The 24,918-nt window shown below is 45.4% G+C and overlaps 2 protein-coding genes across 2 annotated transcripts in view; one reads left to right on the top strand and one right to left on the bottom strand.

The window, feature by feature from the left end:
* LOC115474235 (cytochrome c, somatic) overlaps window positions 1-90 on the bottom strand; it is a 32,630-nt gene extending 32,540 nt beyond the window's left edge. The window contains exon 1 of the mRNA XM_030209617.1: window positions 19-90. The gene's annotated coding sequence lies outside the window, so the exon portion shown is untranslated. The remainder of the gene's footprint in view (window positions 1-18) is intronic.
* Window positions 91-20,262: 20,172 nt separating this feature from the next.
* Window positions 20,263-24,918, top strand: part of RBM45 (RNA binding motif protein 45) — a 95,928-nt gene continuing 91,272 nt past the window's right edge. Inside the window, 1 exon segment of the mRNA XM_030210623.1 lies at window positions 20,263-20,603. Coding sequence (XP_030066483.1) covers window positions 20,325-20,603 — 279 coding nt within the window. The 5' untranslated portion in view covers window positions 20,263-20,324.

Raw genomic sequence — 24,918 nt, 5'->3', positions numbered from 1 at the left:
ATGATTCGAAGCTCATACCAAGAAGATTTGTGACACACTCACTGACACATCCACGTGCCACTGCCAACAGCATCAGATGTGTCACCTGATGTACTGGCGCATGCGTGTGGCGATCTCCACGTGTAGCCAGATCTCAACACGAGGTGGTCGCCACACCCACTCCTCGGTAGATCAGGTGATGACCACTGAGGTCGTTGGTCCGTGCATTTGCTAGGTCTGTGAGAGGAAATGCGGCTGGGCTGAATTATTGAAGCGAGGACTGGTAGGACTTTTTGCACAGTGCTGTTTGCCACCAAAGCGGTAAGTGTTAAATAATACATACATCGGGAGGCTTTTTGGGTTTTTTTTTTTAATTCACGCTGGCTCTGCAAATAATTTTATGCAAGAAAGGTATGCATGGACTTGGAGGTGCTTAGTTAAGGGCAGACTGGGGCTGGCATAGGTTATATAGAGGGGCATAATTGAATGAAAACGGCTATCTCCATGGGCGTTTATCTCCGAGAACGGGTCTGTGAAGGAGCGGACCGAACCGTATTTTCGAAAAAAATAGACGTCCATGTTTTATTTGACAATTTGTGAGCTGGGCGTTTTTGTTTTTCAGTGATAATGGAAAATGAAAGCGCCCAGCTCAAAAACGAATAAATCCAAGGCATTTGTTCGTGGGAGGGGCCAGGATTCGTAGTGCACTGGTCCCCCTCACATGCCAGGACACCAACCGGGCACCCTAGGGGGCACTTTTACAAAAACAAAAAAAAAGGTAAAAGAGCTCCCAGGTGCATAGCACCCTTCCCTTGTGTGTTGAGCCCCCCAAATCCACCTCAAAACCCACTGCCCACAAGTCTACACCATTACTATAGCCCTAAGGGGTGAAGGGGGGCACCTACATGTGGGTACAGTGGGTTTGGGGGGGTTGGACGACTAAGCATTAAGCAGCACAATTGTAACAGGTAGGGGGGGATGGGCCTGGGTCCACCTGCCTGAAGTCCACTGCACCCCCTAACAACTGCTCCAGGGACCTGCATACTGCTGCCAGGGAGATGGGTATGACATTTGAGGGTGAAAATAAAAAGTTGTGAAACATCATGTTTTGTGGTGGGAGGGGGTTAGTGACCACTGGGGGAGTCAGGGGAGATCATCCCCGATTCCCTCTGGTGGTTATCTGGTCATTTAGGGCACTTTTTGGGGCCTTATTCATGAAAAAACAGGGTCCAGGAAAAGTGCCCTAAATTCTAGCTACAAACGCATACTTCTTTTCCATTATCGGCGAAAGGCGCCCATCTCTCCTCGGCCGATAACCACGCCCCAGTTCCACCTTCGCCACGCCTCCGACACGCCCCCGTCAACTTTGTACGCTTCCGCGATGGAGTGCAGTTGAAAACGTCCAAAATCGGCTTTCCATTATACTGATTTATTCGTTTTTGTGAGATAAACGTCTATCTCCTGATTTGGGTCGAAATCTAGGCGTTTTTCTCCTTCAATTATAAGGTAGCTAGACTACTAGAGCATGAAAATTAAGCTGCTTTACTTTGAATATATAACTTAAGCCAACTAAATAATAGGTCTACTTTATATGCATGAATGGTGGCAGAGTTATGCTTATATGGATTGTTCAATTTTAAAAAGTATCACTTTATTCTTTTTTAACGTCTGTTTCCATACTTTAAAATAGGCAATCACACCACTTTATCCACATATAATGAGTGTAGCAATTTAAATAAATGGAACCACTGAATACAAGCATAAAGGTAAGAGCTAGTGGTGCAGAAAGAAATAATAAAATAATAGTAGTAAAATGAATTTATAAAGCAAAGACAGTGCCAGGTTCTGTTGGTGATAGTTATTGTTCCTGCTCAGATTATAGTTCCAGCCTGGTGGCAGGAACCAACATATTTTATTGCCATAGTTGTTGTTCCTCCACATGCATGAAAGGAATTAGCATGTGTAAAATGCAGTGTTAACATGTGTTAAAACAATAACACTGCTTGATGAATTCCTCCCTTGGGTCTTTTACTAAAGGTTAGCGTGAGTTATCTTCAGCAGGGCCCATAGGAATAAAATGGGACCTGCTGCAAATAACTTGAGCTAACCTTTAGTAAAAGACCCCCTTAGTTTTCTGATGGTTCATTCTTGTACAGGTATGTTCTCCTTAAGCAGTTGTACAATGCAATGGCTTAATTTTTCTTCCACTTTTCTCTTGGCTTTCTTTTTATATATGATCTGCCTTGCTTGCATGATGTAGTGAAAAATGCAGTCAATTGGAGTAAACACATGTGGTTCAAACAAAGTAATGCTGAGAGCAGAAAGTAGCATGATCAACACGACACTTCCAAAAAGTCAAGGAGACGAATAATTAAAAGTAGTTCTTTAGTAAAGGATGAGACTCGACATGGCACCATGTTTCGGCGAACAACGCCTGCCTGAGGAGTCTATATGTTATCAATGCCAATAAAAAGAATTGGAGAAAGAACAAACCAAGTCAAGCCTTTAAAAAGACTAATGATTGGTAAGTGTACCAGGCACGTGGGTAAAAGAACGAACGAAACTGTGAGGAAAATTGAATACAACAAGTGCCCAACAGGAAAATTGCTGTGTCAGCAAAGTAATGCAACATTATTCTTCAGGGAGAATTAAATTGAACCCTTACATGTACAAAATGCATTAGAGGCGCTGGCAGAGACCCATTTATGAAGTATGTATTTTTTCCAATTAATATTAGCAAATTAATAAAGGGCTTTTGCTTATGTGGAAATATTAATTGGGAAGAATACATATTTCATAAATGGGTCTCTGCCAGAGCCTCTAATGTATTTCAGTAACATAATTAAATGAAATAAATACTTCTGGGGGATGGAGGAGATGACTTGTGAGGACTAACGGGGATCAGTTAGATTCCAACGGGGCTGGGTGAAATTTCTGTCCCTGTGTTTCTCTCTGGTTGGAAGGTGGGACATGAAGGTGGGGAGTTTGAAAATGAGGGAGAGATGCTGTATTGGGGCTGGGGGTTTGGGTTTGAGATAGGGAGAGATACCGAATGGGGACAGAGGGGAGGGTGTGGTGTGTGAGTTGTTGAGTGTCTGCTTCCAGTTTGTCTCTCGCCGCACTAGGAAGCTGATGCTCAAAGCTGGGTGCTAAAGCCCGCAATGCAAAAGCCCATAGTGCAACAGCGCAGAAAAATATCTAAGCGATGCTCCAGAGAAGTGTTATGCAAATGATATGTGCAGTTAATTGGTGCTAACAAATTGAAAGCAAGGGGAGGATTGTGCCTAGCACATACGAACAAAGACCTTGTGCTGTTCCAAGACCAGAGGTATCAGGCCAGCGGGCCGTGGATCCTGTTCCTGGATTAGCAGTTGGAAAGCCCAGTGCTTCACCTGCGATGACTGCCATCCCCCAGCGGTTGAGCTGGGGGATGTATGTAGCTTGGGTTCTGGTGGCCGACGGGACTTTAGGAGGGTCTGGGCAGGAACAGGAACCCGGAACTGGTCTAGCTTGGCAGAAACAAGAATCAGGAACCGAGCTAGCTTATCAGGACTGGGAATCAGGAACGGAGCTTTGGCAAGCAGAGGAATGAGGTGGAGTAGTGACCTCGGTCAGAGGACAGCGGCCAGTACTAGCTGTGGGATAGTAAGCCTCAAGCGCAGACAGAGACAGGTTCCAAACTTATTAGATCCAATAGACGGCTGGCAGGAAGCAGAATCGGGTCCAGGCTAACAGATATGAGCAGGCAGAAAGCAGAGTCAGGTCCAGCCTAACAGGTACAGGTACAGGCAGGCGGCTGGCAGAAAGCAGAGTCGGGTGCAGGCTTACCGCTCACTAATCTGGAACTACTGCTGGCCCAATGCAGCCACCAATGGTAATTCTGGCTGGAGTGCGTGCCATTTCCAGCCTTCTTGAAAAAGTTTTTTCTGTAGTGTGGTGCTAAGCCATTAGTGCTTCTAGCCACAAGGCCACACGGTATGGGTTATCTTACTGTGTGGCCAAATTTTTTTTTTTTGGGGGGGGGGGGCATTTTACCTACAGTGGTAAAAAGGGTCCTGGCACATGGAAAAAATGGCCCCCACCACTAACGCAGGGCCCTTTTTCCCACAGCTAAGTAAAAGGATCCCTAAGTAAATCCAACAGAATGCAAACTAGTAGAAATTGGAAAGGGCCATGGAAGCACTTCACTTAGATGAGGAGTCTGTTTCATGCAATATGACTTCAACATTTGTCAAAACATAATAAAAATGTAGCAGAAGCGCGTTTCAGCCTTTATATAGACAAGCTATAATGGCTGGCTTAAATTCATAAGCCAAACATTTAGAAGGAAGCTGAAATGGGTATTTAATAGTCATTTGTGTAGTTAACAAGAAATTCAGCAACAAGTTATTTAGAGGGGCATTTTTGAAAGAAACGTCTAAGTTGCGATTTGGACATCTTTGCAAAACAGTGAAATCCAGGGGCAGGGAAACCCGTGTTTTTGAAAAAAGATGGACATCCATTTTTCATTTTGAAAATACCGTCAGAGACGTCCAAATCCTTAAATTAGGACGTCCCTAGATTTGGACGTCCTTGGATATGGACGTTTCTGACTTTCGTCGATTTTCGAAACCAAAGACGTCCATGTCAAAAACATCCAAATGCAAGCCATTTGGCCGTGGGAGGAGCCAGCGTTTGTAGTGCACTGGTCCCCCTGACAGTCCAGGACACCAACCGGGCACCCTAGGGGGCACTGCAGTGGACTTCATAAATGCTCCCAGGAACATAGCTCCCTTACCTTGTGTGCTGAGCCCCCCAAAACCCACTACTCACAACTGTACACCACTACCATAGCCCTTACGGGTGAAGGGGGGCACCTATATATGGGTACAGTGGGTTTGTGGTGGGTTTTTTTAGAGCTCGCTGGTGGTGGGTTTTTTTAGAGCTCGCTATTTCCTCCACAAATGTAACAGGTAGGGGGGTATGGACCTGGGTCCGCCTGTCTGAAGTGCACTGCACCCAGTAAAACTGCTCCAGGGACCTGCATGCGCTGTCATGGACCTGAGTATGACATCTGAGGCTGGCACAAAATATTTTTAAAGATGTTTCCATATCATCAAGCTGATCAATCCATAGACTGGTGGGTTGTGTCCATCTACCAGCAGGTGGAGATAGAGAGCAAACTTTTGCCTCCCTATATGTGGTCATGTGCTGCCGGAAACTCCTCAGTATGTTCTCTATCTCAGCAGGTGGTGGTCACACACAGCAGCAGCTCTGGCTAGGCCTCCAAGCCTAATTTTTAGGTTTTGTTGAGTGCCTGGGGTTGAGGGCTCTTCTTGAGCAAGTGCAAACCTGGTGGCGCCAGGTCCCTCCTTTTCTCCCCCCTCCCGCTGGCTCCGTTAAAAAAAAAAAAAAAATTTTGAACGTCCTTAAAGGCGTTTATTTCGACGTTTATTTAAACGTTTATTGCAGCTACTCACTGGGACACCAGGTCGTTACAGCTCGGAGCGGAAAGCAGGTAATTTTTACCTATTTATAGCGGGCAGGGGGTTCCCCGATTGATCTCCACGTGGCCTATGGCGTCGGAGGGCGAGGGCGCAAAGTGTCGCTCCCCTGATCGCTTGGGCGCTTCTAGAGGGGATGCGGGGGTCCTAAAGTCTGATTCGCCCTTGTTGGGTGACAGTTTCGTGACCGATGAGTGTCCCGGTCCTTCCTCCGGTGTGGCGGTTTTTCCCGCCATAAACGCCCATCCCCCGCGGCTCGCCTCCGCCATATTGGCCGGCCACGCGGCTCGGACGGCTTCTTCTTGGGCCGCCCTTGAGGTTGGAGACATTGATGCCATGAACGCCCTTAATTTGGGCGACGGCACAAAAGCGGCTAAAGTTAAGCGCGTTTTTCCCACGCGGCTCCTTCGCGGAGTGTCGCGCCGGACGCCATCTTGGATGCGCAGCATGTCTCTCCCCCGCTCTTGCGAGAGCCGGTTGAGGGTGCGTCTAGGGCTGTAGCCCAGGCTGCGGAAGTGCACAGTCTGGGGGGTTTCTCCCCCGAGTTTGTTTTGCTGCTGCATCAGGCCTTCCTTATGCAAAACGCTGCCCCTGCTCCCTCGTCTGGTAAAGAGGTTGAGGCCCCCGGAGGTAAACGCCCTCGGGTTGATTCCCAGGCCTTGGAGGACTTTGTCTCCTCCGATGTAGATGAGGGCAGCGTATCTGAGTTCTCCCAACGGTCCTTTGCGGATTCCTTGGAGGAGACGGATCCCCGCTCGGATGGAGCGGATGACCCCTCTGCAGCGCGGCTCTTTAGCTCAGAGGATTTGCCCAACCTGTTAGTGCAGGCCATGGGCATTTTGAAGATTTCCTCTCCGGAGGACGTCTCTCCCTCAGCCCCTGTTGGCTCTGCCATTATGCTGGGGACGAAGCGCCCGCCTAGAACCTTCCACGCCTTAATTTCGGCTCAATGGGATGTCCCAGAAGCGAGCCTTAAAGTGGCTAGGGCTATGTCCCGCCTCTATCCTTTGCCTGAAAGTGAACGTGAGGCCTATCTGTGGCCTACCGTGGATTCTTTAATCACTGCGGTGACTAAGAAAACGGCGTTGCCGGTGGAAGGTGGCACGGCCCTAAAGGACGCCCAAGACAGAAGATTGGAGGCGGCCTTAAGGTCGTCCTTTGAGGCGGCTGCTTTAAGTTTGCAGGCCTCAGTTTGCGGCTCCTATGTGGCCAGGGCGTGCCTGACTATGGTGCAGCGGGCTTCCCCCTCGGATCATTCCTTGAGGGCTGATTGGCCGGCCCTGGAATCAGGCTTGGCCTATTTAGCAGACTTGCTGTATGATGTCTTGAGGGCCTCAGCTAAAGGCATGGCTCAGACAATCTCTGCGCGGCGGTGGCTTTGGCTGAAGCATTGGTCTGCTGACCACGCCTCTAAATCCCGCCTAGCTAAATTGCCTTTTAAAGGCAAGCTGCTCTTTGGGGTCGAGCTGGACAAAATCGTGACCGATCTCGGCACGTCTAAGGGCAAGAAGTTACCAGAGGTCAGGGCTCGGGCTAGTACTCGTCCCGGTACCTCCAGAGGACGGTTTCAGGAAGCCCGTCGGTACCGCCTGGGCAGGTCGGGCTCTTCTGCCTCCTCTTCCTTCAAGAGGAACTTCTCCCCCAAGCAGCATTCCTTTCGCAGAGACCGCCGTCCCGGAGGTGCTCCCTCCGGTCCTCCCCCAGGGTCTCGTACCCAATGACGGGGCCTTGGTCCACCCCCCAGCGCAGATTGGAGGACGCCTGTCCTCGTTTCTGGGTGAGTAGACCACAATAACTTCAGACGCTTGGGTGCTGGAAGTCATCAAAGACGGCTACAAGCTAGAGTTCTGCCGACCCTTAAGAGACGGGTTTGTACTCTCTCCCTGCAAGTCTCCGGTCAAAGCTGTGGCAGTGCAGCAGACCTTGGACAATCTGATCCGCCTGGGTGCGGTCGTTCCGGTGCCAGAAAATCAGCTTGGCAAGGGACGTTACTCCATTTACTTTGTGGTACCAAAGAAAGGAGGTTCTGTACGGCCTATCCTCGACCTCAAAGGGGTCAATCGGGCCTTGAAAGTTCGGCACTTTCGCATGGAGACTCTCCGCTCTGTTATAGCGGCAGTGAAGGCAGGGGAGTACCTGGCATCCTTGGACATCAAGGAAGCGTACTTGCATATTCCCATATGGCCTCCCCATCAACGCTTTCTGCGTTTTGCAGTCCTGGGCCGACACTTCCAGTTCAGAGCCCTCCCGTTCGGGTTGGCTACTGCTCCGCGGACCTTCTCCAAAGTAATGGTGGTCATCGCGGCCTTCCTGAGGAAGGAAGGAGTACAAGTCCATCCTTATCTGGACGACTGGTTGATCCGAGCCCCCTCTTATGCAGAGTGCGGCAAAGCTGTGAACCGGGTGGTTGCTCTTTTGAGCTCCCTGGGGTGGATTCATCAACTGGGAGAAAAGCCAGCTGCGCCCAACTCAGTCCCTGGAGTATCTGGGAGTTCGATTGGACACCCAAGTGGGCAGAGTGTTCCTGCCAGACAATCGGATTGTCAAGCTTCAGGCTCAGGTGGACCAGTTCCTAGTAGCCTCTCCTCTTCGGGCTTGGGACTATGTGCAGCTGTTGGGCTCTATGACGGCCACGATGGAAGTAGTGCCCTGGGCCAGGGCTCATATGAGACCACTTCAACTCTCTCTGCTGCAGCGCTGGACTCCGATGTCGGAGGATTATGCTGTGCGCCTTCCCTTGGACCCAGCAGTGCGCAAGGCGCTGAGCTGGTGGACGCAGACAGACAAGTTGTCTGCAGGAATGCCTCTGGTGACCCCGGAGTGGATTGTCGTCACGACGGACGCCTCTTTGTCGGGCTGGGGAGCCCATTGCTTGGGAAGGACAGCGCAGGGGCTCTGGTCTCCTGCAGAGGCAAAGTGGTCTATCAACCTCCTGGAACTCAGAGCCATTCGGTTGGCGCTTTTGGAGTTCATCCCGGTACTGGCGTTGAAGCCTGTACGGGTCCTGTCGGACAATGCCACGGCTGTGGCCTATGTCAACCGCCAGGGAGGTACCAAGAGCGCCCCTCTAGCCAAGGAGGCCATGAATCTATGCCAGTGGGCGGAAGCGAACCTGGAACAGCTGTCAGCGGCCCACATTGCCGGAGTCATGAATGTCAAGGCGGACTTTCTCAGTCGCCATACCTTGGAGCCCGGAGAGTGGCAGCTATCTGCTCAGGCGTTCTTGGACATCACGAAGCGCTGGGGCCTGCCGAGCCTAGATTTGATGGCGTCATCGGCCAATTGCCAAGTGCCGCGCTTTTTCAGCAGAGGACGGGACCCTCGATCCCTGGGAGTAGATGCTCTTCTCCAACAGTGGCCGACACAATAGCTTCTCTATGTGTTCCCGCCCTGGCCCATGTTGGGCAGGGTACTAGACCGGGTGGCAAAGCATCCGGGCCGGATAATCCTGGTGGGTCCGGATTGGCCCAGACGTCCCTGGTATGCGGACTTGATCAGGCTCTCAGTCGACGATCCTCTGCAGCTGCCAGTGGAGCAGGGTCTGTTACATCAGGGTCCCGTGGTGATGGAGGATCCCTCCCCCTTTGGTCTTACGGCCTGGCTATTGAGCGGCAGCGGCTGAGGAAGAAGGGCTTCTCAGACAAGGTCATCGCCACTATGCTGAGAGCGAGGAAGCGCTCTACTTCTACTGCTTACGCCAGGGTTTGGCGTACCTTTGCAGCGTGGTGTGAAGCAGGATCATTTTCTCCATTCACTGCTCCAATTTCTTCAGTGTTGGCATTCCTGCAAGAAGGTCTGGAGAAAGGCCTGTCGCTCAGTTCCCTTAAAGTCCAGGTAGCGGCCCTGGCTTGCTTCAGGGGCCGCCTGAAGGGTGCTTCCCTGGCTTCGCAGCCAGATGTGGTGCGTTTTCTCAAGGGAGTTAATCACCTGCGCCCTCCTCTGCACTCAGTGGTGCCTGCGTGGAATCTCAATCTGGTGCTAAGAGCATTACAGAAGCCGCCTTTTGAACCCTTGTCGAGGGCATCTCTGAAAGACCTGACGTTGAAAGCAGTCTTTTTGGTGGCTATCACTTCAGCCAGAAGAGTTTCCGAGCTCCAGGCACTCTCATGTCGAGAGCCTTTTCTGCAGTTCACTGAGGCAGGAGTGACTATTCGCACAGTGCCTTCCTTCCTGCCCAAGATTGTTTCTCGCTTCCATGTGAATCAGCAGCTCTGTCTCCCTTCCTTTCGTAGGGAGGACTACCCAGAGGAATACTCTGCTCTTAAATATCTGGATGTGAGACGAGTCATCATCAGATACTTGGACGTGACCAATGATTTCCTGAAATCGGATCATCTGTTTGTCCTGTTTGCAGGTCCTCGTAAGGGTCTGCAGGCTGCTAAGCCTACAGTGGCAAGATGGGTCAAGGAAGCCATTGCAGCGGCTTATGTGGCCGCAGGGAAGGTGCCGCCTATCCAGCTGAAGGCTCACTCCACTAGAGCTCAGGCGGCCTCGATGGCAGAGGCCGGGTCCGTCTCCTTGGAAGAGATATGCAAGGCGGCAACTTGGGCATCGGCCCATACATTCTCCAAGCATTACCGCTTGACTGTGGCGGCACGGGCGGAGGCCCGGTTTGGAGCTTCAGTGTTGAGGTCAGGGATTTCAATGTCCCGCCCTGGGTGAGTACTGCTTCGGTACATCCCACCAGTCTATGGATTGATCAGCTTGATGATATGGAAGGTAAAATTATGTATCATACCTGATAATTTTCTTTCCATTAATCATAGCTGATCAATCCATAGCCCCTCCCAGATATCTGTACTGTTTATATTCTGGTTGAATTTTAGGTTCAAGTTTAGTCTTCAGTTACTTCAGGAGGACTTCGTGTTCAAGTTTTTTCACTTGGATTCTTCAAGAGTTGAGACGAGTTTGTGTTACAGTGAGCTGCTGCATTCCTCTCCCCTCCGTTTTACGGGGCTGGATTGAGACTTAAATTCTGCCGGCACTCCCTCCCGCTTCGTGCGGCTGTAGGGCAGCTTTGTACCCCTCCCGCTTCGGCGGTGTTAGGGTCAGTCAGCTCCTTCCGCGGTTGCGGTTGCAGGATAAGCCAGATCCCCCCGCATCGGCGGGTGTGGTGTCCCTCCCCCGTTCCGCGGGGATGAGCTGGACGGATTCCCCTCCCCCACTTGTGTGGGGATGAGCTGGGTTAATTCCCCTCCCCCGTTTCGGCGGTGGTGAGCTGGGCAGAGTGTCCCTTTGTGGGTGTAATTCTCTAAGTGCTGAGTCCTGCGGATGGAGCTTTGATATTGACATACTGAGGAGTTTCCGGCAGCACATGACCACATATAGGGAGGCAAAAGTTTGCTCTCTATCTCCACCTGCTGGTAGATGGACACAACCCACCAGTCTATGGATTGATCAGCTATGATTAATGGAAAGAAAATTATCAGGTATGATACATAATTTTACCTTTTTGAGGGTGGGAGGGGGTTAGTGACCACTGGGGGAGTAACAGGAGGTCATCCCCGATTCCCTCCAGTGGTCATCTGGTCATGTCGGGCACCTTTTTATGCCTTATTTGTAATAAAAACACGTCCGTGTGAAAACGTCCAAGTGTTCGTCAGGGACGTCCTTGGGTTTTTTTTCGATTATGGGTCAAAGACGTCCATGTGTTAGGCATGCCCAAGTCCCACCTCTGACACGCCCCCTCAAATTTTGGATGTTCTTGCGATGGACTGCAGTTGGAGACGTCCAAAATCAGGTTTTGATTATACCGATTTGGATGTCTCTGTGAGAAGGACGTCCATCTTCCGTTTTATGTCGAAAGAAGGACGTCACTCTCTTTCGAAAATGATCCTGTTAATATTTCAGAAGAGTAAAGCTTTTTTTATTTGAGCAACCTTAGGATATTGTTTATTTGTTGAAGGTTCTGTATTATGGTTATGTAATAAACAATAAGGTGATATCTTTTTTCATTTTTTGTACAACGCAATGAACCCTTTTAGGGAAATTAGCGGTTTATAAGTACTATATTGATATTGATATATTGCTATTATATTTTTGCTGTCTGAATTTAAAATTAATTTTCCTTTCTTTTCTAGGATGCACTGTAGAAGGTGAAAGTGATGAACTAGGACAGATATCCCTGGAGTTCTACAAAAACAATTGTTGGCCTTTTTAGATGATGGTCCACACCAACCAAGGGATGCACTCATGATCAATGTGAAGTTGATCAATGAGCAAGAACAGCAGATATGCCGGAAAAAGGTGGGGAAGAAACTTGGTGAAAAGAACATGGTAGAAGTGATGAACAAGCATGAATACCTGCCACAGATGCCAACGCAGTCAGAGGTGGACAAGTGGGGTTTTTTTTAATGCAATTTACATATTACAGTATGCGTTTGTATAGAAAAATGCTAAAGATACAAACTATTATAAATGCTATTTTGAGTTTGTAAATTCCTGACTTGGTTCTTTTAGCCTCAGTTTGCTGTAGCTGATGTAACTGACACAGGCTGGAATAGGACAGAGCACCTGCCTGCCTGAGAGGACATGGTATTTTAAGTTTGTAAATTCCTGATTTGGTTCTTTTTTGTTTAAAACCCCTCGTTCCTTTAAACAAAGTCATGAATGAGGCAGACTCTGGCATTTCCACCTACTGTATATTTTCTGTGTGTTTCAGAGTTTTATGGCGCTTTGCACTAAGAAAACCAGTTCCCAGGAGTTGCTGGCTTCAGATGTCTCAAGAACACAGCGCTATTATCTTACCATCTTTCACTGTGCACAGCAGCATTTCCAGAGGTGTGGTTTGGCCCCACCCACTCTGTCATTACTTTCTGCTTGTTCACTCGTTACCCGCACGGTAACCATGCAGCGTGCACCAACGTGGCCATGCTGCCAGTTATCGCCGGGAACCACCTCTTTTTTGTAGAAAATAGAAAAATATTTTCTACCACGGGATACGGCACGCACCAAACTCAGAATTACCACTGGGCACACAAGCTACCCCAGCAGTAGTGCCGATTTGGCACTCACTACTCGCACGTTAGCCCTCCCACGGCTTTGTAAAAGGGCCCCTAAGAAAGGCTATGGGAGATTTCAAGGTAAAGTAGAGTTTCCCATCTGTGCAAACAGTTCATGGAACCCATTATAACACTTCATCTGAAACATGCTGATTAAGCGGGTCTTTTACAAAGCAGTGGTAAGCCCAACGCAGCCGCCAGCAGCGGTTCTGGCTGGAGCGCATGCCATTTCTGGCGTTCTGGAAATTTTTTTTTCTGTAGTGCGTTGCTAACCCAGTGGTAATTGGGCATCGCCGCACGCTGCCCAGTTACTGCTGTGTTGCCGCAGGAGCCCTTACCAGCACCTCAGTGGGTGGCGGTAAGTGCTTCCTGCCACACAGCCATGCGGTAAGGATTATCTTACCACATGGCCATTTTTTTGTGGGCACTTTACCTTCTGCGGTAAAAAGGGTCCTGGCGAATAGTCAAAACAGCCCACACCGCTAACGCAGGGCCCTTTTTCCCCGCAGCTAAGTAAAAGGACCCCTAAGTAAATCCAAAACAGAATGTAAACTAATAGAAATTCGAAAGGGCCATGGAAGCACTTCAATTAGATGAGAAATCTTTTCATGCAACATGATTTCAACATTTGTCAAAATATAATAAAAATGTAGCAGAAGCTCTTTTCAGCCTTTATATACACAAGCTATAATGACTGGCTTAAATTATTTTTCATTGCTGGACCTGTTTATTGGAACAAACTTCCACAATGATTACAGAATATCTCAGACTTTAAGGAATTCAGGAAAGAGCTTGAAACTTTTTCATTTATGAAAGCCTACAGTTGGGACAATGTGTGACAGACTTTTGCTCATCTCAGGACTTACTGTTGATTATCTGTTGATGCTTATGTTTCTATTTATGATAGATTTGTTATTTATTTTAGGATTTTGTTTGTATTAATGTTTGTGCTTTATGTTTTTATTTTGATTATGTTTGTAGTGATGTGATCTGCCAAGAACTTCGGATCGAGCGGAATAGAAACTTTTTAAATAAAAGCGTGCCAAGACTGAGGAAGGCTTTTTATTGTCTGCTATCCCTCTGAAATGTGCTTTTCATGCTGATCATTGGTTACATCTTATTTCAGCAGTGCTATTATCTTTCCATCTTTCACTGTGCATGGCTGCATCTCTGGTCTTGGTTGGCAGATACTGACTGTGTTATACTTCATTTATGTCAACCAAAAATACATCATATATCTCAAAGTCATAATGCTTTACTTGACTGTGAGTTGGTTTTCCAAATTTAATTGAAGTAATACCACCATTTGACACAGAAGAATCAACATGACAGATTTACATACTTGAAGCATGGTTCTTTTGCATGTCAGTTGACCAGAGTAGGGCATATACAAGAGGTTGGTTCAACTTATGTGACTATTGTGATATCCCCTTTCTCACTCAGGGTGACCTGGTTCTCAATATGCAGATCATATGCAGATTAGTGTGCTACCCCTTCTCGCTTAGGGTGTCCTGGTTCTCACTAAGCAAATTAAACAGGTCTCACCAACTGCATATTTCTCAGGCAACTCTTTATTCCAGCCCCTGGGCACACTTCTTCCAGCTTAATACTTTATGCTTTCATATGTCTTCACACTGAGCCGCCCCACACAGATACATGGGCTCAGTACTAACCTCAATACTTTGGGGACTTTTAACCCTAGGCTTTGCAGCCTGCTTCTCTCAGTACTGGGACACACAGTCCCTCCTTCTTTGGACACACAGTCCTTTACAAGTACTTGGAACACACAGTTCCTATAAATACTGAGGACACACAGTCCAACACTAATGCTTTAGGGACTTCTTACCCCAGGATTTTCAGCCTGCTTCTCTCCTTTGGACACACAGTCCACCACACGTCCATAAGGTTAGCCAGTATCTTCCAGGGGGATCGCTCTTCTTCTGCTGCCAGCTCATCTCCTTCCTTTCACAACTCAGGTGGGGTATAAAGTGGTTAATTAGCTAAACAGGACCCAGCCCATAACCACCTGCACCTGTAGCCACCCCCCCCCCAGGACTCTCCCCAGTCCTAGCAACCTCTTACTTCTCACACTATACTGGTTTATTATATTAGCACCAGATTTTTACTAAACAAAGCAAGCAATTAAGAACTGGATAGCGGAAGAACAACCGGGCCTGGTGGTCATTTCAGAAAGCTGGCTGCAACTTTCTGATGATCCTTTAAATGGATATAAGATGATTCACCAATCCAGGGTAATAAGGAAGGGAGGGGGCATAGCATGAATCTATAGTCACTCCTCAGTGTTCAGAGGAAGCTCACTTTTATGTCATCTTCATTAGAGATGTTATCCTGTACTATTCAGGATGACTGTTTAGAAGATTCACTGTGCTGTATCCTACTTTATTGTCCGCCAGCAAAATGGAAAATTTCTCATGATGAGAACTTTATAGATTTTATATCAGCAATTAATATAGAACATGCCGATATTATCTTGTTAGGGGACTTGAATCTACATTTAGAACAAAATACTGATCTTAAGGTCAAGACAGTAAATTCCTTTCTGAGCTCGTTAAATATGATATTACCACCATCCACTGTCACACATTCAAAGGGTCATCAGTTAGACCTCTTTATATATAAAGCTAACACTCGATAAGTTTTTGGTGTCAGGACAACATTGGGACTGAGTCAGTTGGTCTGTTCATTATAGACTATATTTTTATATGTCAATGGAAGGAAATTTAAAAAACAAATTTCAACATGTCAAATAATACATTATACTGCAAGAGGTAAAATTGATAATACTCTCTGGAGTATGGAAGATCATAGTTCAGAACAAGTGAATTTGCTATTACTAAACTGGAATGATCTCAACAGAAAAATCTTAGCTGAAATAGCAACACTGGTTGAGAAAAAGTGACCTGACAAAGTGAGGCAAAATTGGTTTAACGAAGAGCTTTTGAAAATTAAGATGTTGTAGGAAACATGAAAGAAAATGGACAAAGGTTTAGACAGAGGAAAACTGATTGCAGTGGAGGGCAGTAGTAAACAATTATAAATCTAAGGTTAAACAGGCTAAATTATCCTACTTTATATCTTTGGCTAGGAAATAAGGTTTTGATGTCAAAAATTATCATATTAAATAACTAACCAACTCCTCAAAGTTATTATCCACTGATAATTCTTCTCCTTCTGCTGAGGATCATGCCCTATTCTTTAAGGGTAAAACTGATAAAATCAGACAAGCCCTTAATCCTTGTCCATTTGATTTAACAGATTTAGATGATCTCTTCTGAAAATAATGAAAGCATAGTGTCAGACACTTTCTTAAATTCTGACACAGTCCTCATCTCCACGACCTCCACCAGGAGGCCATTCCACACATCCACCACCCTTTCCGTGCAAAAGTATTTTCTTAGATTCCTCCTAAGCCTATTTCCTCTTAACTTCATCCTATGCCCATTCATTCAAGAGTTTTCCTTCATCCAAAAAAGGTTCAGCTCCTGTACCACTGAGGTATTTAAACATCTCTCATTTGCTGCACTGAGAATCGGTAGCGTGGCTTTGTAAAAGAAGCCCTTAATTCTCCATTGACTCAGGTACAAAATTAGATTGTGAGCCCTCCAGGGACAGGGAAATGCCCAGTATACATGAATGTAACTCACCTTGAGCTACTACTGAAAAAAGTGTGAGCAAAAATCCAAATAAATATTAACTGTGCAATTTGTTTCTGGAATGAGATTAAGCATGTTACTAAAAACTATAAATGTAGTCTTGCCTTTATTTTTAATTTAAACATCAATGACCAAGACTCTAAAATGTGTAACCCACATTTGATATCTGTTATTTATCTCTGAAAATCTCCTGTAAACGGGATATATATAGTAATATCGCCAGTATAAATAAAAGGGCAAAAGCCCATTTTGGAGAATGTATAACCTAAGGCGTTTAGAAGAATGTTAAATAGAATTGGCGATACTGGTGAACCATGAGGAAATCCACAAGTGAGGATCCAGGAAAGAGAACAAACTTTATTTTAACCTGATAAGAACCACCAGAAAACCCTGGAACCACCCTCTCTTAATGACTTAAGTTCAACAGGATTTTGTGATCACTAAATCAAATGCACTCAACATATCAAATTGCATTAAAAAGCTCTTTTACCATAACTAATCTCTCCTCTAGACGCCAATATTTATTTACTGGGATTTTTTATCGCCTTTTTCGAAGGAATTCACTCAAGGCAGTGTTCAGTAAGAATAGATCAAACGAGCAATAGGCAATTACAGCAGTACAAATATTCAAATAGCAATAAAAAAAAGTATGTATACTACTTACAATGTCAACAATACATAATAGAACATTTTAATTGATAGTGAAAGGTAAAGCAAAGTTGGAACATAGAGATAGGTAAGAGAGTAAGAAAAGTTAGAAAGTAAGGTGATTAAAGAAAGTTGCACATGAGCTCAGAAATGGTTTAATATTATCTCATCTAGGGTAGGGGTGGATAAACATATCCTGCTATAGTATGTGCAGCCCGTGTTACTCCTTGTATGTGTGAGTGAAACAAGTTAGTTACTTCCATTAAAGGTTCTGGTCCCCAGAACTGTTTCCATGCTATAATGTCTAAAACTGGATTGAGATTCATGTAGAGTATTATAATATTCTTTCCATCATGTAGATTTTACCTCTAAAACTAGACAGGAGAACGTGTCACAATTCACTTTTTGTTTTTCCATCTAGTAAGGATGAAAGAGATTTACAATATTTGCTAGACTTTTTTTTTAATAATTCAATTTTTATTAAAGCTTTTATGATATATACAACCAAAAGAATACAAGAACAATACAATAAACAGTGAGTATAGCAAGGTGTCATGAGTCACTTACAAATATCAAACTACAACACATGAAAGCAGCTTGCTGAAATATATGTATCCCTCTGAAGTAAGGAACACAGCCCAATAGTATGGGATTTTAGAATAAAAGAAACCAGCCAGAAACATTCCATCCCAGCACAAGGTTAAACAAAAGAAAAATAGCAAGATGACAGAGCTATCCAATCCAGGGCATGAGGCACTATGGGCAAAACTCCCAAACTCAAACACTGCCAAAAGTACACCCAAAGAAAAGCCACAGGTGGCTAGATCTGAAGTAAGAAAAGTAAGTAGAGGTGACCAACAATGCTCCCACTGCGCCAGTCGACCTTGCAGCAGTGCTCAGAACTGCTCTCCCTCCACAATGGAGTGTAATTTTGTAATCCAATCCATTTCAGAATTCCTTATTTACAGCTTGCCTTTAAGACCATTACTAACAGCCTCAGCCACTTCTCCAGCAATTCCTAATAGAAATCTTAACATATGTACAGATTTTCAGCACGTCCTGTCCAATACCCATCCCTTTCGGCTATTGATAGTCCAAGGCTGCTCCTACTACTCCTGATATTGATCCACTTCTCTCAAGCACAGACCCTCAATTATGGTGTTCTTTTCCTGATTTTAAATGTATTGTAAATCACTCTCATTTTATGTTAGAAGGGTGGTATATCAAGTTTTTTTAACTAGTATGGCTGTCCTCCTTCCAGTGATTCACCTCCCAGGGCAGCAACCTGGCCTTACAGGCTTCCCCTGTTCTGGTTTCAGCTCACTGGCTAGGTTCCCATTACCCACCTGGGGCTCCTTCCTCCTTCTTAGCTACTACTGTTAAGGCAACAGCTACTGCTTAAAATCAGCCCAAGTTTATTCAGCCACTCCGGGACCTCCAAGGGATTACCCTCCTGTAATCCCTTTTATTAACTCTAACTCCTCCCCAACTATCAATCATCACTAACAAATACTTTTCTTCTGCAACTTATCCTAGAACCCACTCCCTTGTTCTGGATCCCCACACCACTCATAACTCCAAACGCTCCCCCCAGAATCTCTGGAGAGTTCTATTTGTGCTCTTAGTAATCCCCAATATAATAGAGGATTACATAAAGTTTTATCAATAGAAATCAAACAAAATAAAACATGGAAAAGAAAATAAGATGATTCCTTTTTTATTGGACATAACTTAATACATTTCTTGATTAGCTTTCGAAGGTTGCCCTTCTTTGTCAGATCGGAAATAAGCAAATGTGCTAGCTGACAGTGTATATAAGTGAAAACATTCAAGCATTACTATGACAGTCTGACAGGGTGGGAGGATGGGGGTGGGTCGGAGGTCTGCATGGGGACATCAAAGCATATCATTGATATTCTAACAGGATGGGTGTGAATAGGTGAGGGGTGGGGTGATCAACAGAGACATACAGCTTTATGGTTTATAATGGGTTAGGAACCCCAGATCCTTGTTAAGTCCTTTCTGTTGGGTGTTAAAATATTCAATCATTCTGACTTCAAAGGTCTTACGTTCTTGTATGGTTTTAAAGTTACCTTTCAGTATTCTCACTGTGAAATCACTGGTACAGTGTCCTGGTTCTGTGAAGTGCTGTCCCACCAGGGTGGGGGCCCTACTGGCTGTATTGTTCATATGATGTCTATGTAAATTGAATCTTGTCTTAAGCATCTGGCCTGTTTCTCCAATATAGCATCCTTCGTTACATTTTTTACACTGAATGATATATACCACATTGGAAGATGAGCAAGTGAAAGATCCCTTTATGTTGAATATCTTTCCTTTGTGGATAACTGTGGGGTCCTGTGAAATATTTTGGCATAGTTTGCAACTGGATAGATTACAGGGACGTGTGCCCTTCTGTTCCTTTTCAGTCTGTGATGGAAGTTTACTTCTGATTAGCTTGTGTTTTAAGTTGGGTGGCTGTCGGAAGGCCAGTACTGGTGGGGATGGGAATATCTATTTCAGTAATTCATAAAGTTTTATAAATAAATATTATTTAGTTATTTTATATGTTCATGTCCTTACAAAACTGGATATTGTTTAAGGAATTTACTATATTGATAAAAACTGACAAGTAGAGTAAAAGAAGCAGATGGACAAAATATGTTCCCTAGACCGGGTAAAACAGAATAACACCAAGTTCCAACCCAGAGAAAGACATTAGTGACCATAAGCACTCTTCTCAAATAAACTCATGACATCAATTTTTACCTCATCCCACCTCCCACTACTACTGCTTATCCCAGTTAATCCTAGCCCTTTTTCCTCCATATTTCAATTGTCTAGCTTGAATAAACTAACGGCCCTGTTTACTCAGTCATGCTAGCGTTTTTAGTGTGCACCTAAAATTAGCACAAACTAAATGCTATAGACATCCATATATTTCTGTGGGTGTCTTAGCATGTGCTAAAATCATTAGTGCGCCCTTAGTACTGGCTTAGTAAACAGGGCCCTAAGTATTTAATTACATATGTTCCTAACTCAAGTTTTACAGGTCTAACATTATATGATGTATTTAACTTTCTGTTAATATATTTTGAACGTGTTCATGCTTTTCTAATTGTTAGGTAAGCCACATTGAACCTGAGTTCTACTCGTGCTAATGTGGGATATAAATAAATAAATAATGTAAAGGTCCCTAGAAACTCATTTGGTAGTTATGTTATCACTGCTTAAAAGCACGAAAGCATAAGCCTAGCATTGTGTTTTAAAACTTTGAACTGTATTATGCAGTTGTACGGAAGACATGACAAAAAGCGTAGCCCTTAGGGTTTGCAGAGAAGCTGCAGTTGCATAGCTCTTCTTGGCCGGCAGATGGCGCTATTGCGTGAGCAGTGCTTGGAGATGCAGCGCGCAGACACTCTTCTGTGCCTCTCGGGTGGTTGAGCTCAGCTGACGCATGCGTAGTATTGCGTTTCACTGGAGGGTCAAGCAGCCGGAGCGACTCGAGCTGCGTAGTTTGCCCGCGGCGGTTCGACAACATGGAGGATGGTAGTGCGTTTAGACCGTCCGTGGACAACCTGGACGACCCTCCTAACAGTCGTGTCTTCCTGGTGATTAGCAAGTCCATCACGGAAGAGCAGATACGCGACCGCTTTTCGCCTTTCGGCGACATTCAGGACATTTGGGTGGTAAAAGACAAGCACAGCAAAGAGTCGAAAGGCATTGCCTTCGTCAAGTACGCCAAGAGCTCTCAGGCGTGCCGCGCCATGGAGGAGATGCACTGGACGTGCCTCAGTGAGAACTCAAAGCCCATCAAGGTAGAAGCCTTTCTGCCCATGTCACAATCTGAACAATTACCAGGGCCAGTGCAAGATAGTTGGTTGACCTAGGCGAGCCTTCAGCCTAAGGCCCCTCCCCCTCTATTAGCTTTAAGGCACCAAGACATCATACTTTTAAATATTATGTGTGTATATGATACACTACTAGGGCAGTTTCCAAAAGTCGTTAATCCAGGTAAATGGGCTATTTGGAAATTAAGCACCCTTTCTGCAGGTAAAAATATGCATTGATGGGTCTTGGCTATCAGAATCTATTGTGTTGCTTTGAAAGCAGCTGTTCTTTGTTGTCCTCTCACTCCCCCCCCCCCCCAGCTGTTGCCTTAGGTGATGGTCTCACCTGATGGTTGGACCGACCCTGACAGTTACTGACTAACCCAAGTGAACCCTGTTGGGGAAATATGTGCACTGGCAGTGGAGGATTAGCCAATTGTTAGTGCAGCAACTTGAGAGCCAGGGTTTGATTCCCACTGCAGCTTTTGGTCAAGTCACTTAACTCTCCATCACCCTTTCCCTTCAGGAAGGATAGTGATGCATTCTTCTCACCTGCCCAGTTCTTATCGCTTATTTATATCTTATGAAGGACTTCTGCTCCAGATAGGTCTGCTAAAGGAGCTTGAATTGAGTGATCCAGTACCCTGGCAGAATTTAAGTAAGCCTGAGACTACAGAGGCTGGGGTTGAAGCTGGCATGAAGAGCTAGCACAAGGGTATAGGGTGCCCTTAGCGCTGCAGCTTTGTTTCAGTTAACTGAGATACCTAGGGCTTTCACACCATGATTTTGATAAACCCGAGACAGAGATTCAAAGTCTAGTTTATTAGGAGTACGTCATGCTCAGTTGAAGGCTTTCACACTCACACTCTTTGAGCCTCTTCTCAAATGGTAGTGCATTTATCCTGATCAGTGCTTTCATGAGCTGCAAGCTTAACAGGAGAAAAGCCCAGTGGAAGAAATCTAAGCACATTTCCTTGCCTGCTTTGTCACTCCTGAGCCATCCCTTTCCTTGCATTTAAAAGTACAACTGCCATGAAATCTCTGTGCATACTTCTAGCCTCAGAATGGAAACAAAATTTCAGCCTAGAGAATTTACCTGGGTATCTGCTTAATTGGACAACTTCCTTTGAAAATTGTCCTCATTGTCCCCACTCGCTTTATCCTTTCAGAGGCACTGAAGAAAGGCCAATAACATTTTAGGCAGCTTTTTTCATTTCTAAAACAATACAACTTAAATTTAGAGAATGACATGGGGACGGGGCGGGGTCAGAGACAGAGCACATGGGGATGAGGACAGACTTTGTCCCTGTGTAAGTCTCTACTTTGAAGGCTGTTAATGGTTTGGACAGTTATTTATATTCGAGTGATGCAGATGATGTTTAGATTTTTTGGAAAACAAACAGAAGTGCTGACCACAACTGACAAAATTTGCATGGGGGATCCTGTGCATTCCTGCTGCCAGCACATCTTCTGAAAATACATTTTCTGTTGTGGGAAGGACTGTGGAAGACAGGAGAGCTAGACTAAATCCTGAGGTAGTTGATGACTTCTTTTTCATCTACAGATTAAAAAGTCGTAAGTGTTTCGTAGGGCACATTTCTCCCCTGCTAGGGCATACAGAGCAGGTTGTATTTTGTACCCGTGGACGTTTTAACAGGGTGGATTAGGGTTCCTTGGGGTTGGAAGGGTAGAGGGTTGTGATGGCAGGGTTATTATAGTTGCTCGTTGCTATTATGGTTTTCAATTTGTGATTTATAAACAACCGCCCTGAGTGAATTTCTTCAAAAAGGCGGTAAATAAGTCCTAATAAATAATAAAAATAAATAACAACAGTTGCACAGAATATTGTTCCTTTTTATACTTTAATAAAAAGATTTAAATATTTAAATATAATGAGAAGTGTTTGAGGCTTCTGCAGATGAGGGCAGTGCCGTAGCGAGGGCGGCTGACACCCGGGGTGGGTTGCCGCTGCGCACCCCCCTCCCCCGGTGCAACACGGCGCACCCCTCCCTCGGCGCACATTCTTACTGCCATACGAAAGCGGGGGGCGGGTGGGAACGCCGATCCGCCCCGAGTGCACGTCGCTGGGAGCTGCATCGGTTCCGCTGGTTCCCTGCTCTCTCTGCCCCGGAACAGGGAGTAACCTGTTCCAGGGCAGAGGGAGCAGGGAACCAGCGGAGCCGACACCCCCCCCCCCCCCCAGCGGCGTGCACCCGGGGCGGACCGCCCCCCCCCCCCCCCCCCCCCCCACACCACTGGATGAGGGTAGAGCATGCGGGGACAGAGACAGAGCTGACGGGGACAAATCCTCGTGTCATTCTCTACTTAAATCTTTATGCCCCAGACACACCATCTGTAAAATTTTATTCTGTGTGATGGTCCACTCTTTGTCTCTGCCACTTCCATACTGGTGTAAATTCTGGCATCCAACTACAGGGAGTTAGGCAAGTAAATGACACTACTCTATAACATGGCTGCTAAATCCTGGGATTGTCCCTGATGCACCCGTGCCCCTTCCATGGACATGCCCTCTTTGGAATTGCGGATCATAAAAATTAGCACGCAATGCACTTCCACGCTTTTCCTAATGACTGCCAACAAAGTGCCTATTAGCATCAGTTAAGCCAATTAGTTTAAACTTTGGCGACCTATATAGAATATGGGGTTGGTCTTTATCTGCCATCATTTTTCTATGTTTCAATGATTCTTAGATGATAGACAAAAGAGATGGCCCCGTCCTATGAATTTTGGCCTGCACTGATAAATATTAAGGTGGTGTTTGGAACATGCACATGTAAATCTAGCAAACAGCTTATATATAATGCATTATCTGTGGGCCAAGTTTCAACAATTCTACACATTATTGATTGGAGATACAGATGATGGCAGTGTACAGCCAGAATTCAGACAGGTGGAAGGGGAATGATATGAGTCTTATTGGGGAGTGTGAAGGGTGAACTTGGTGCACGTGTGAGTCTGGAGCTGTATGATTGGGGGGGGGGGGGGGGAGAGAGAAAAAGTTGCTAAAAAGGAGGAACATGGATAAAAATACACCAGGAGAGAGGAGATGTGTAAGATATTGTTATATATATATATATAATATGTATTTCTCTTAGCTTGGTATTGTATATGTTTTCCTTTGGAAAATGTTCACTTTCTTGGTGTGGAATAAAGCGATTAAAAATGCAAGATAGTCCTGAGCACTGCTTATTTACAGAAAATGGTACCCTATCAGTACTACTAAACCTCAATTGAAAATATTAGTTATAAATTCATTATTCTGAAAATTATTCAAGCAGCTCCTCCACAATTCCCCTAAATCGCAGACCTGTCATAGCAATAAAGGCAGATTACCTCAATCACACTGGATTTCACTAGGCCACACTTGTCTAAGTGCTTCGAAAATATGTCTCAATGGTACATGACCCAGTCATTTCTAATCCACAGCACAGTTTAGCAGACACGCCTGCCTTTTGGCCCTGCCTACACTGCTCCAGCTAAGGAGACTGCACTTAAACCGTTTCTCTCTGAACTGGAAAACGCAGCCAAGTCAGCCAGCTGCTCATTCTGAGTAACTGCTGGCTTCCCCGTCCTTCTACCTGCACATATTCCAAAGCCTGAGATGATTCATCTTGCCATCTCTATCTGAGAGGTCACAACAGCCCTAACGCCATTCATCTCTTTTTTAGCTCTTTTAGATCTTATCTCATAGAGATATGAGCATACTGCTACAGTGTAGTGAAAAAGTGCTTGCCCCCATTTCTCATATTATTACATTTATATCACACTGAATAGTTTATGAATGTTAAAGTATACGATAAACGAGAACTTGAGTAAACACAACACAGTTTTTTTTTTTATTAAATTATTACTTCATTTAAGGAACAACATTATCCAACACTCATGTGAAAAAGTAACTGCCTCATTGGATACTCAACCAACCAACTGACCAAACTTAATTGATAATTAGATTCAGCTGAATGAACACAGCCAGCCCTGTTGAATCTAAACATCACCATATATTGAACCTTACCATGAGAATGAAGTGGTCGCTATAAGAATACTATCCCATGATCAAATGAAATTCCAGAAGAGATGAGGGGGGAAAAAAAGTTGTTGAAATATATCAGTCTGGAAAGGGTTATAAAGCCACTTCGAAAGATCTAGGCTCTCCACTGAGAGCCATTATCTCCAAATGAAGAAGACCTGGAACAGTGTTGATTCTTCCCAGAAGTAGCCAGCCTGCCAAAATTACTCCAAGGGTGCAGTGACAACTCATCTGAGAAGTCACAAAACATCCCAG

This window comes from Microcaecilia unicolor, chromosome 7 (assembly GCF_901765095.1).
Source record: "Microcaecilia unicolor chromosome 7, aMicUni1.1, whole genome shotgun sequence".
NCBI lineage: Eukaryota > Metazoa > Chordata > Amphibia > Gymnophiona > Siphonopidae > Microcaecilia > Microcaecilia unicolor.
This window is presented reverse-complemented; position numbering and strand designations above follow the sequence as displayed.